Source organism: Andrographis paniculata, unplaced genomic scaffold (genome assembly GCF_009805555.1).
Source record: "Andrographis paniculata isolate CXL003 unplaced genomic scaffold, ASM980555v1 Contig46END, whole genome shotgun sequence".
NCBI lineage: Eukaryota > Viridiplantae > Streptophyta > Magnoliopsida > Lamiales > Acanthaceae > Andrographis > Andrographis paniculata.
The window spans coordinates 3,697,779-3,712,024 of NW_026137580.1; the positions used below are offsets into that span (position 1 = coordinate 3,697,779).

General features: G+C 33.7%; 1 protein-coding gene across 1 annotated transcript; it reads left to right on the forward strand.

Annotated features, from left to right (window-relative positions):
* The first annotated feature begins 210 nt into the window (after positions 1-210).
* Positions 211-5,334, forward strand: LOC127252555 (beta-galactosidase 5-like). The gene is made up of 17 exons (XM_051276778.1): positions 211-668; positions 783-878; positions 974-1,086; positions 1,179-1,245; positions 1,354-1,446; positions 1,738-1,881; positions 2,100-2,188; positions 2,268-2,373; positions 2,451-2,538; positions 2,620-2,738; positions 2,861-3,028; positions 3,257-3,432; positions 3,533-3,642; positions 3,908-4,017; positions 4,267-4,377; positions 4,502-4,615; positions 4,793-5,334. Exons 1-17 carry the CDS (start codon positions 456-458, stop codon positions 5,111-5,113), a joined length of 2,238 nt encoding a protein of 745 aa, XP_051132735.1. The 5' UTR covers positions 211-455; the 3' UTR covers positions 5,114-5,334.
* The last annotated feature ends 8,912 nt before the right edge of the window (positions 5,335-14,246 follow it).

A 14,246-nucleotide genomic window follows, 5' to 3' on the forward strand; every position in this document is an offset into this window, starting at 1 on the left:
TAAATTTATTCCAATTTTTTTTTTTTAAATAAAAATTACTATTTTTCTATTTTTTTTTAACCCAAAGAAGTAAAACATTTTATTTTATGTATTAAATATACAATTGCGTAGAATAATTATAATAATAATAATAATAGTAATAATACTTTGATATTATTATGTTCATTCATCATTTCAAGTGTTGTTTATCTTCTTCACTTAATAATTGTTCACTTCTTCTCTTCCATTTCCAAATAGCAATAATGGTGCTGCTTCTGTTGCCTTCCTCTTGAAAATTTTCAGTTATGCTATAATTGACAAGAAGCTGTGTGCGTCGGGTGAGTCAGGCAATCAGTATCCTCCTGCTCCTCCTCCTCCTCCTTCCACATTTCCGTTTCCATTTATTACTACCACTCCACTTGCACAATAATAGTAATAACTCTTCCATAGTTTCTTCTTCTTTCTCATACCCCAAAATGAAAATGAAAATGAAAATGGAAGCTGCTGCTGCCTTCTCATCAGCTTCAAAATGTGCCTTCTTCATCTTCTGCATTCTCTTCTTCAATCTATCCTCCTCCATCCATTTTGTCCACTGCACTGTCACTTACGATAGCAGAGCTCTCGTCATCAACGGCCACAGAAGGATCCTCTTCTCCGGTTCCATTCATTACCCAAGAAGTACCCCTGATGTATGAATCATGTGATGTATTCTTCTAGTATTTCTTACTACACTCCCCAAATCAATCAGTTACTTCTTCAACATTATGCTATGCAGATTTGATTGAGTACTTTTGGAAATGCAGATGTGGGCCGAGCTCATACAAAAGGCAAAGGAAGGGGGATTAGACGCAATAGACACTTATGTATTTTGGAACCTCCATGAACCCTCCCCTGGAACTGTCTGTATTACTCTTCTAGTCTAATCGATTCTTTTGCAGAGTCGGGGTCAGAGTCATGTTTTCGGATTTCTGATTTTTGTTTTCTCACTCCTCAGTACAATTTCGAGGGAAACTGTGACCTAATTAGGTTCGTCAAATTAGTCCAACAAGCAGGGATGTACCTCCATCTCCGCCTTGGCCCTTACGTCTGTGCAGAATGGAATTTTGGGTACTGTCAGGTTTTTCTACAAGGAAATAATAATCATTTTGTAGTTTCGAACTCGTTTTGGTTCCTGATCTGTGCTTCATTCCTAATTACAGAGGATTTCCTGTTTGGTTGAAGTACGTTCCAGGCATTAGTTTCAGAACTGACAATGGACCTTTCAAGGTGTGTGTTTGTTACTAGTGTCGTCTTTTTGTTAGCATACAATACAAAGAAGAGATGGTATTGAGTTGAAATTTGGGTTTTGGTTGGGTTGGATGTATGGTGTTGAAGATGGCGATGCAGAGATTTACTGAGAAAATTGTTGGAATGATGAAGAGTGAGAGGCTGTTTCAATCTCAGGGAGGCCCTATTATTCTTTCCCAGGCAAGTTGAGTTGATCTTTCCTTCTTTTGTAAGATACTGCATTACACATTAATTAAGTATTTGTGTGTGTGTGGGTGTGTTTGTCGGCTTACTTACATTCTTTTCCAAAATTTTGTTGATCTTGTTTGTAATTGTAAATTGTAATTGTAATTGTAAGACAGCTAAACTACTTTACTTTACTTAAAAGCTTCATATGATATGCCACAGCTTAATTTCCAGTTGAATGACTGTATGAGTATGAGATGATTCATATTTGATGGCAATGTATATTATTACTGCAATGTATTGTAGATTGAAAACGAGTACGGTCTCGAGAGCAAGAATTTTGGGGCTGCTGGTCATGCATACATGTCTTGGGCGGCAAAATTGGCTGTCGGGTTGGAGACTGGTGTGCCATGGGTTATGTGCAAAGAAGACGACGCACCAGATCCAGTGGTAATGCTTGCATATTAATTTCCTGTATCATAATACAATATATATATATATATACATATATAGAGCTTTTTATCGTCGTGTTAAGTAGTTGAATATTATTATTGAATCTTAAGTCTCAACATCATTCCAAAATTGCTTCGAGCAAAAGTAAACTAAACTAAGTTGAGTGTAATTATTTCATAGAAGGCTATCTATCATTTCTTGAACTTTTTTAACAGATCAACACATGCAATGGATTTTACTGTGATTATTTCTCCCCAAACAAGCCGTACAAGCCCACAATGTGGACAGAGGCTTGGACCGGATGGTATTCTTCCCTGTTATTTACCACATTCAATATTTCAGTCATCGGTAACCATTTAAGAATCATCATTCTTTTCGTCAAGGTTTGAAGAGTATGGAGAGCCAGTTCATCATCGCCCTGTTGAGGATTTGGCATTTGCAGTTGCACGATTCATCCAAAAAGGGGGCTCCTTTGTAAACTACTATATGGTCAGAAAATGTACCTTCTGTTTCTTGATATTATAGTTCTAGACATTTCTTTTTAATTATTCAACCATTTTAATCAGTATCATGGAGGAACTAATTTTGGTAGAACTGCCGGAGGGCCGTTTATCACTACAAGCTATGATTACGATGCTCCTATCGATGAATATGGTATTAAAGGAACTCCTGTTGACTGACTTGTTTTATATTATGACTTCTTTGTAACTATTTATTTTATTGTCACATTGGTAGGCTTACTTAGACAACCAAAGTACGACCATCTAAAGGAAATGCATAAGGCGATAAAGTTATCTGAGCAAGCTCTGCTAAATGGAGATCATACTATTAAGGCTTTGGGTAACTATGAGCAGGTGAATTGTATTGAAAGTGTCTACATTAGCTAATATAATCCCCAGTTCTTTTATGGGAATGGCTCACCTATATATATATATATATACATATTTATATATGTATGTATGTATCATATTTCCAGGCTCATGTATATTCTTCCAAGTCCGGTGATCAATGTGCAGCCTTCTTGTCGAATTTCCACTGGGACACGCACGCGCAGGTGTCATTCAATAATCGGAAATATGATCTGCCTCCCTGGTCAATCAGCATCCTCCCTGACTGCAAGAATGTTGTTTTCAACACTGCTACGGTCAGTGACATCATATCTATTGATCCATGGTCATGGCTCAGCGTTTGAAGTTATGTTCCATGATTAAGATTGAAAGATGTTTTTAATTATGAAAATATATATTTTTCTATCAGCTGGATTGGATTAATCACAAATATTTCAACTGGATGTGATTATAATGTAATCAGATGGAAGTTTTGGAAATAATTCATTATTCATTTTACGCAGTGAATTGGTTACTTTATCCAGGTTAGATCCCCAGCATCATGGGCCCAAATGCTGCCGACGAATGCCAGAATGCTTTCATGGGAGACATACAGCGAAGATGTTTCTGCAAACAATGATAAGAGGTTTGCAGTCTTGGGTCTTTTGGAGCAGTTGAATGTCACTAGGGACACAAGTGACTACTTATGGTACACAACGAGGTATGGATGGATAGGAATGAATCTATCTGAAGTAGTCAGTCACTGTGTGAACATGTTTCCATACTCTTTCTAAACTAATGTTAAAAGGGATGTTTTGCAGTGTTACAATAAGCCCATCTGAATCGTTTCTACACGGAGGGAAGTGGCCAGATCTGACTGTCGATTCCGAAGGCCATGCCTTGCACATGTTTGTGAATGGGCAGCTGTTGGGTACTCTTTCTTGAATTCTGTAGTGACTTTTATTGAGAATGGTGTGCTGATATATCACTTGAAAATATTTGAGAACAAGATTCATTGGAACCAAAAAAATATACACAGATTCATTTACCACAATTTTAAGTGTATAATACACGAGGGTTGCATTCAGTAACTAGTAAGCATGTATGCCGATAGCTAGAATACCCAACTTCACTTTTAGAGAATCATAATCGTGTATGTTTAAAAGTTTGGTTCTGAATTAATTCTAATGAAACAGGATCGGCATTTGGGACTCGAGAAAATAGAAGATTCTCACTTACACGAGCTGTCAATTTACATGCTGGAATAAACAGCATTGCTCTGCTCAGCGTAGCAGTTGGGTTGCCGGTTAGCATTTTATTCTTTTTCCTAATGTCACTGTCTGAATATATTAAATAATTGTGTCTCATTTTATTTGTCGAATAACTTGCATAGCTGCTTCGTGTTATAGTGGATGCATGCCCCTCGATCAGTTGTAGTTGTGGATGACTTTATTGGCATTCCTAACTGCACAAACAAATCATACATTGTTCTTTTCTTTCTGTTGGTTTTTCTTCACTTGTAACAATTCTGGTCATAAGTATAATATTTTTCCAGAACATCGGCCATAGATTTGAAACATGGAACACTGGCGTCCTAGGACCTGTTGTCTTACGTGGGGTGGACCACGGATCATGGGACTTGTCGAGTCAACAATGGTCTTACAAGGTTATTCATTTGTTGGTGAAAGCACATTATGGTTCAGTTCTGTTAGGTATTGTTCCTTTTTCTCATCTACTGATGAACTGCGACTTAGATATATATATATATATCTATATGCGGGTTTTCCCAGGTTGGACTGAATGGAGAAACGGCGAACATCGTGTCCCCAAGCCAAAGTTCTTCTGTTGACTGGATGAAAGGGTCTCTTGCAGCCAAGCAACGTCAGCCTCTTACATGGTACAAGGTTCGTACGGATTTACCCGAACTAACTTATTAATTGCAGACTATTAATGTTGATTGGTTATTGAGCTGAAAGGCTTCTTGGCCTGGTCACAAACAATATATAAGCAATACAAGTTGATTGTTGATTCATTCAAAATCATTGGTTTAATATGTATAATTGGATTGGATTGCATTGCAGGCGTACTTCAATGCACCGGTAGGGAATTCGGCGTTGGCATTAGACCTGAGCAGCATGGGGAAAGGGCAAGCATGGGTGAACGGGCAGAGCATTGGGCGATACTGGAGTGCTTTGGCGAGAGGGCACTGCAGCGGAGAGTGCAGCTACGCAGGGACATATCGGCAGGGGAAGTGCCAGCACGGCTGCGGAAAGCCTACTCAGGCATGGTACCATGTTCCTCGGGCATGGCTCAAGCCCACACAGAAGAATATGCTCATAGTTTTTGAGGAAATCGGAGGTGATGCTTCCAGGATCTCTCTGCTTCAGAGATCCATCAAATAAAATGTACATATACATACATACTTACTTACTTCACCACTGCACTGCTGCCTGCTGCCATGCCATGCCATCTCCATCTCCATCTCCATCTCTGTATGTATGTTACTATGCATTGTGGTATATTTATTTATTGGATAGCCTAGCTAGCTAGCTAGCTAGGTTCACACAAAGTAAAGGTGATATGAATACGAATACGTATATATATACCGTTTGATTGTGTTCAAGTTAGATCGTATGATTATTACAGGACTAACCTTGTCCTGTAATTTTGCATATTATAACTTATATTTGAATTTTGCTGTAGAATAATATACTATGTTGCATGAATATGGATAGAAGGTTGTTTATAATTTGTCTATCAATATTTGCTATGTTATATGCAATAATATGTTAAACCAAAACAAGTGGTTTAAGGGATGCTTTGGAAATTGAATTAATGTCTATAATAATATTTATATTTAGAGAGCAAATACTTATACTATAAACATATTATATCACGCTAAATATATTTAAAAAATTAAAATATTATTACGTTTAAAATGACATATTAGTAGTTTAGCACATTATAGATAAAAAATAATTACACTATAACGAGGATATTTCATTACACAACATGCAAATTAAAATATTAACATATCACATTTAAAATAAACATTATTAGTTTAACATATATTTATATTATAAATAGCAAATTATTACACTATAACAAACATATTTCACTACACAATAAGCATGTTACATAATTAACATATTATTATATTTAAAATAACATATTATTAGTTTAGTACATATTTATATTATAGATGGCAAACAATTACACTGTAATAAGTACTCGCTCCGTCCATTAAAATTAGCGCAATTGAGTCTGACACGAAAATTAAGAAAAATAAATACTCCCTCCGTCTCACAACAAGAACATCGTTTGCTTTTTGCACGTAAATTTTTTAATATTTGTATTATATTGGTTTGTAGTAAAAAAGACAAAAATGTTCCACAATGTGTTATAAAAGTGATGACATTTCTGTAATATATTGTAAGTTGTAAGTGTATTTATTATGTTAGGTAGGTAGTACGTATAGTTACTAAATTAAGAAATAGTACCCTTGTTATGGGACGGAAACAAATAGAAAATTGTATCCTTTTTTACGGGACGTGAGAGTATTTTATTGTAAATGTGATAGGTATTTTGGGTATTTTTGAAAATTTAGTTAAAAATTAAAGTAAATAAAGATAGAAATTGTAATAAAGTTACTGGTATTAGTGTAAATAAACGTTGAATGAAAGGTAATAATTAAATATTGATTTGTTAATTTTGTCAAAATTAATAATAAGGTAAATTTAGCGTACCGACTAAAAAAGAAGGTGAAAATAAATTTGGCGGCGGTGGAAGCATATTTTATCACACAAGTATATTGAAAAATTAACATATTATTATATTTAAAATAGTAAATTATTAAATTAGTACATATTTATATTATAGATAGCAAATTATTTCACTATAATGAGCACATTGCAAAATTAGCATATTGTTTAAAATACATTATTATTTATTAAATAAAAATATATATTTCAAAACGTGCACGGAAGAAGAAGACAATTGTTGAGATATTGCATTGTTTTTTTATTATGAAACAAATAAAAAAAATGTCATTGGAAAATCAATACCACCGTCCGGTTTCTCTCCTCGTAAGTTCCGCTATTGTGCTGATTGCCCTCCATCTATCCAAAGATTGACGTTAGAGTTTTGCAAAGTACAAAATCAAAATTGAAATCCGGCGGGAAAGAAACCTTCCATTGAGAAATCAACACCATCATCCTTTTGGGTAATCCGGAGGACTTTCAAAGATTATTTTCTCTCTCCATAATTTCCGCCATCGTGCTGGTTACCTTCCATCTCCGACAAAGATCGACAACGGAGTTTTTGCAATGTTAGAAACTCTATAGTCGAATGGATAGATTTTGGGTTACACATAAAGTAGTTATTTTTTTGGTAAATATTACTAGAAGCTTTTCGCTCGTGTTCAACAAGATGGATTTGTTTAGACACAAATTAGAATTTTTTATTTGAGAATTTTTTTTATCGATCTTAAGAAAAAAAAAATTGGAGAATCATTGAAAGTTTGTTATTATCTATCCTTGTGTGGGTTCATTGCATAAATAAAATTCTTAAAAACATTTTATATTAGTGGTGATGAAAAATCATTATTATTATTTTTTTATGTAGGATTGATTGGTTTGGATGGAAAGAGAATAATGTGAAGATAGCATTGGGTTAATTTAATACTGATTTTCATTTTTTTTTTTCCTTTTTTTATTGACATTCACATGATTATCATACATTAATTGAGTTCCATGGTTGATGATTTCTCCTTTTGAAAATTGAATTGTTGGTTTAAGCACGATAGTCTTGTGGCAAGGTTTGAAGACCAAATGGTTATCCAGTCATATGTTTGGGATAATTATCTAGCTTATAAAAGAAAGATTCCTGCAAAATGTTCTTGTATAAATTGGTTAAATTAGTTTCTCTATAAATTATATAATTTTTATTTGATTAGTAATGATCATCAGATAGACATCTTTTAATAAATTCAATCTTACTTTGAGATACATTCCAGACTTGACATTTCAATAGAATTATAAAGTCAATAAATTGTGTAATGACTTACTATTGTGTGATGACTTGCCTAATTTAAGCATATATTAGGCTTAATAGAATGTGGATGATGCCAAAATAATGAATAACATAAATCTGGAGAAAGATGTTATAGTTTCCATCATTTGAACATTAGAAATCTGACCATGCAAAGAGTAGAATCATTGCTTATATCATGTACTCCTAAAGATTGCATTGAGTTGCTTTTGCATACTGGTGTTGATATTATGAGGAAAAATGTTGTGATGATTGGTAAAAGTAACATTGTTTGACATTTATTTTTATATATTGTATATATAATTATAATTGATCTTAGTCCAGTACGTTTAGATTAGTGTGTAAAAATATTATATTCATGTACTCTAATTGTACAATTAATTATATAATCATATTTTTTTCCCTAAGTTACTGAACAACAATATTTTATTCATTTATGGGCAGAAGTATCATGCTAAAGTGACTATTCTTCATCAATTTACTAAAAACTCAGAACAAATTTTCCATGAAGTTGATATCTTAATTGCAGCGGCAAAAGTATCCAATTTGGTCCGTGATAGTTGGTTAAAGCTAGACGCAATTGTTGTAGATTTTTAAAGGTGTAATCTTTTTATTTTGATATGATGTCCATCAATAATTTCTTTGTAATTACTTTTGGCGTGCTAAATATAATGTAATATTATATGTAAATATACAACAATAAGAGTGTTGTTGCATTGAAGCTCTTTTGTAAATTTGATGTATTATGGTAGATGAACGGAAATTATGGGTATATGATGATGGTCTTTTATATATGACTTATTGACAATAGAAGTTTATGAAAATGTAACAAAGGTACATCGGAGCTATTTTTTAAAATGCTTCTGAGTGATTGATATTTGAGTTTGCGAGTGTGCGACAATTTGGATTATTATGTTATGGGTTAAATATTTTAGAAAAGATGTGTTTGTTCTATTACACAAAAAACACTTGAACTCCTAGTAGTAGATTACAACTTGTGTTTTCACTTGAATGTTGTTGTGTGTGTTACGGTGTGGATTACGTAACAGGTCTAGAGATTTTCAATTCGTGGCAGCAATTATTTACTCTAAAAACCAATATAATTTAACTTAATCATTTATGACTTGTTTAGTTATCTACAAGTAGAGGTTGGACTATAATTGCACATATACCACACAATATAACTAAGTTATCTCTGACTTATTTAGTCATCTATAGTAAATATATATTATTTATTTTTTCATACAATTCAGGGTGTCGTGGGAATACTATTGCGATGAATTTATCATTAGTTACCGACAATAAGTGAATATTTTGAACAAAAAATGGTCTGTTTTCCAAGCACAGGTTATCAGAGTACATATACTCGTTACTAAAGCATATAACATTAGTATTATAGGTACGTAAGATCTGTGACAAGGTATGTCGCTATTTAATGTAGGTATGTAAATATGTGCTTCGGGTATAAACACCGACATTCAAGGTATGAATAATAATTGCTTAGGTATTTTTCCTTGTAGTAGCAAGTATTCGTGAATATGGTTGATTTTAGTTGATCCTATGACGGAGGGGCCAATTCACAAACTTGGTGAGAGTACTTCCTCTCCTAGCCTCATTGGAAAATTTTAGGCACTATATGTTTATATTCGACAGCTCATGTCATACTTATCAATGGCACGACCACAAAACATGTATGAATAACAAGAAAAAACATAATTTAACTAAGTTATTTTATGACTTGTTTAGCCATCCATAATAAATGTGTTGTTTACCTTTACATACAATTACGGAATTCACGGAAATATTATAATGATGAATTTATCGCTGTTTACAGACAAAAATTAAATATTCTGAACCAAGAATGGTTTGTTTTCCAAGCACAGGTTTCCAGGCATAGATAGTAGTTACAATAGCATATAAGATACTAGTTCCGGGGTATATTGGTAAACGACTGAGGTACCCGTTGATGCTAACCTGTGTGAATGAATGCCATGTTATAATATTATGTCGTTCCCATAGTCTTTGAAATCTATTATTGTGAATGCAATTGGATAGAGTATTAGTAGAATAATACTCCTTATTGTTAAACTGTACAACCATTGCATATGCATTATAACTAAGTACTACCCTTACCAAGAACACAACTAAGTAACCCTATTGCCTATTGTTCACCCATATGGATCATGTTGTTAACTTTTCTAAATAAACTTTTTAATCTTCTAGATTGGTATAATTGACTATGTTAAAGATTAATATATCTCATGTACGGGTTTTGCTAAAGATAATGTTATACTTCTCTTAATGTTCGTGATATGAAGTATTAGACCCCTCGAGCATAAGTAACTTAAACTTCGGATATTTGCTAGCTTACTATAGGTATATAATTAAATAACTGAGGCCTGTCGTATTTGACAAGAAATACGTATCAATGTGATGAGGGTGTAAACCTTCGAAATATATGTATATGTTTTTGTTTCTTAGGTGTACCACTAATGTAGTAAGGTATTCGTATATGCATTTCTGTTCATTGCAAGCATTACTTCAACCATTGCAAGTTCTTGTAATGAATTGGTTAATTCTAATTTAAGAGAAATATGAATAACTTTTCTCGCCCGAAGTTGTTTTCGTACAAAGATAACCTTCCTAACTAATGAATAACATGTATATGAGCATATATATATGTAGTTTGAAGGTATTTCAATCTAGTTAGAAGGGTATATCGATCTGTTGTGGAGGTACAACATGTGCATTATTGCAATTTTAACCATGTGAAGAATTAATCATATAATCATTCATGGAACAATTTATAGAAATACTCCAAATGTTACGTTTCACCAAATTTAACCCACAATTCAATCCCTCAATCAATCTTAATACAATCTCATCGAACATGAGGCAAATCAAACCAATTCAACAAAAAATTCAATCGAAATAACACACTACCCAAATCCAGCACAAATAACACAACCTAAATCAATCCTAAATCCATCCAAATTCATTGCAACGTTCACTTACCCTGTACTGTTCATTGGAGTCTACGATTCGGCGGGTGGACCTTTCAATATTTTGGCCGTAATTTTACCGTGGTAACTTTTCACGTTATCATACTCGCCATTGATACTACCGGATTCGCGTGGATGTTACACTCGGAGAAGATACATACCAATTGGTACTGCAAACCGACTAATAACCGATTTGAATTCCTTACCCGGTCTATAAATAAATACCATTAGTCCACATTATTCAAATCTCAAATTTATTTAAAATTTTATCGGAATCTATCAAAAGTATGTAACAGAACATTCTAAGTACACAGTAATCCCCTAGAAGTATATTACTTAGCAAACTAGACTTAAAAAATGCAACTCGGGGTACATAACAATACCACATTTAACAACCCACAAATATGATTAATTACCAAATAATCATACAAAAAAAAATTAAGATATGCAACTCCGGGTAACTAAACACAATGTATATCTATAAAATTAACTAAAATAACAGATTAAACAAATAAAATCAGCCAAAATTGGTGCCAAAATAAAACACTCAACTCGGTCTACGTGGGCAAACATATGAACAATTTCAAACCCAATTAACAAACACAACTACACCGATCGCCCAGAGCTTCTCAACACCGAACCGATCGAGGCATACAAACATGGGACTAAGGCTTATACCCCTAACAATTGAACAAAGTACGGTATAAAATACTAATATCAACAAAATAAAAAACTGAAATAAGTCTTACTTTTTTGAGCTTGTCCTGGGGGATGAGAGTGGATCAACTGTTTTCTTTACAATTTTTGTACCGATCGGTCGCTACTTGATCGCCGGGGGTTGGAGAACATCGGTTCACCTGAAGATGGAAGATATGGGATTTAAGGTCAGGGTGAGGAGAGTTATGAGAGATTTTCCTACCTCAACCCCTGTTAAATTGTGGGTAACTGTCTTTTTTTTACTATTTTCTTTTCTAATTCTAAAAAACACACAATATTTAACTAGAAGTATATAACGTTGTAATGACGATAGAGCGGGAAGTAATATAGGTTTATATTACGAAGTTAGATATATTGATTAATCTATTTTGAGTACCTGTTGCATATACAATGGTGATTGAGAGAAAAAAAACAAATTGGGGAGCTACAATAAACCTAATCCATAAAGAGGGACTGCAATCTAATTGATTTCCAATAGAGATTGAATTACAAGTGAATTTCACTGACAGAGATTTTAATCCGATTTTCCCTTCAATTTAACCTTAACATTCATACAACCATCCCTAATCCAAATCCCCTCCACCCAATCGTGACTCTAAAACCCCACAAATCGCCATCATCATGTCATAACCAGAATCTTCCGTCTCCACGCCATTTCGGACTTGATTCGCCACACCATTCGAAGTCGAGCTTCAACTCCGACGTTTCTCTTATTATTTTTACTTTGCGTAGTAGATCATCAATGGCCAAAACGAAGGTATATGTTGAGGTGTCGACTAAGCCTAAGGCCATAAGGAACAAATTCATCCAATTTCTATGCGTGCCGAAAAGAGTGGTTATGGAGATTAATTGTTTGAGGTACTTTATAAGAGAAATCTATTTTAAAGACCTTTTGTATGTAAATCCTTTGCGACGAGTGTGGAATCAATCCTAAAGTTATTGAATTTTTAGGATGTCAAACGTGATTTTGTATTTTCTAATTGGGAGGAATGAGTTCTTACAAACAAGGATTTTGGTAAGGTTTACGAACTACCATTCAGGTATGATAAGGCTCTGATTCTGCTGTACGAATGAGCTAAATTTTATGGGTATGTCGATCAATTCCGAAGGAATACGGCTTAATAAGGGCCAAGGTGAAGTTTATAAAAGAGGATAACTTGAAACATTTATTGGATAGTGAGAAATAGGTGAGGAATGTTGATTCTTAGAGAGTTTATGTGATACCCCGGCCCGCAAGCCACGCGAAACCGAGCGTTTCAGGATTGTAAACTGGCCACATAGGTCAACACGAGTCCTTCTAGCATGCTTCTGTCCTCAGACACGCTTACCCTATGAGACTTCCCAGAGGATCACCTATCCTCAAATTAATCTAGAGCAAGCACGCTTAACTCTAGAGTTCTTTCAGTATAGCTCCCGAAAAGGAATATGCACATTATTGACAATAGTCTATTAAATCCATTTAACCTCTAATCAATTTTGAATGGCCTAATACCGGCTTATCCATATACGGGAGTTGGCCAAGCAATAGCCCAACTCCGGGGGTATTATAGTTTATATGATGTATTGTATTTGTACGCTTCTTTCTCCCATTTCAAATGCCTGGATTAGCCACACCATTACTTTGAATTTTTAAAGTCGAAGAAGATTCCTAGTGAATTCATTTGGGCGGGATCTTCTAGGAAAAATTGATTGAAGGCATTCGAGTGACCTGTGATAAGATGATAAATAATGATATAAAAAGTAAGTGACCTAATGAGGACATCCACGGTCTTGTAGTAAGTTGTCTCTTTGTTTTTACTCAATCGTGTCTAGAGTTATTAACGAACAAAGCCGAGTTGAATTTTAAGTGTTTGTGTTTGTTCATTAAGCTTTCGAGCTCGTTCGTGGTGTTCGAGCCCAGCTCGCTAAAAAAAATTAATGTTTGAGCTCGTGTTCGTGTTCTTCTCGATTAAGCTCGTTCGAGCTCGTTTGTTTCAATTAATTTAAACATGCAAAAATTATAATTCATAAATAAAAGCAAAATAAAAGATGATCCACTACAAATTTAATTTAACATAGTCCAACAAAATTAAATTCAAACTTAATCTAACATAATCTAAAACAATTTCAACACAAACTTAATCCAACACAATTTAACTCAAACTTAATCTAACATAATCCAAAACAATTCAACACAAACTTAATTCAACATAATCCAACACAATTCAACCAAACTTAATCCAACATAATCCAACATAATCCAAAACAAACTTAAATTTTTCAAACATAAAATCATGATACGCCATCAAACCATGCATGGATGCATCAAATGATCATATCTTTAACGCTGAAAATCTATATATATGTTATTATATCGAAATATAAATTAAATACAATTATAGAAGAAAATAAGTACACGAATATGAAATCAAGATAGACCATTAAACCATAAATGCAACAAACGATGATATCTTTAACGCTATAAATCTGAAAATATTAGTATATACATATGTTAGTATATTTAAATATAAATAAAATACAATTATAGATCACACAAGTAAAAAACACGTACCCAGAACAAGTTACCAAATCACTAATTCATCAAGGAATTATGCCTTTTGTAATACCCAATAAAAATAATCGCCGGAAGATTGCCGGGACTTGCCGGAGTCTGAGCCAGAGTCGGACAAATTTTATTTTGGGCCTAATTTATTTTGGGCTTTTAGTGTAAAAAATTAAGAAATTGGGTTAAAATTAGAAGTAAAATTGAGTTTGGACCATTTTTGGT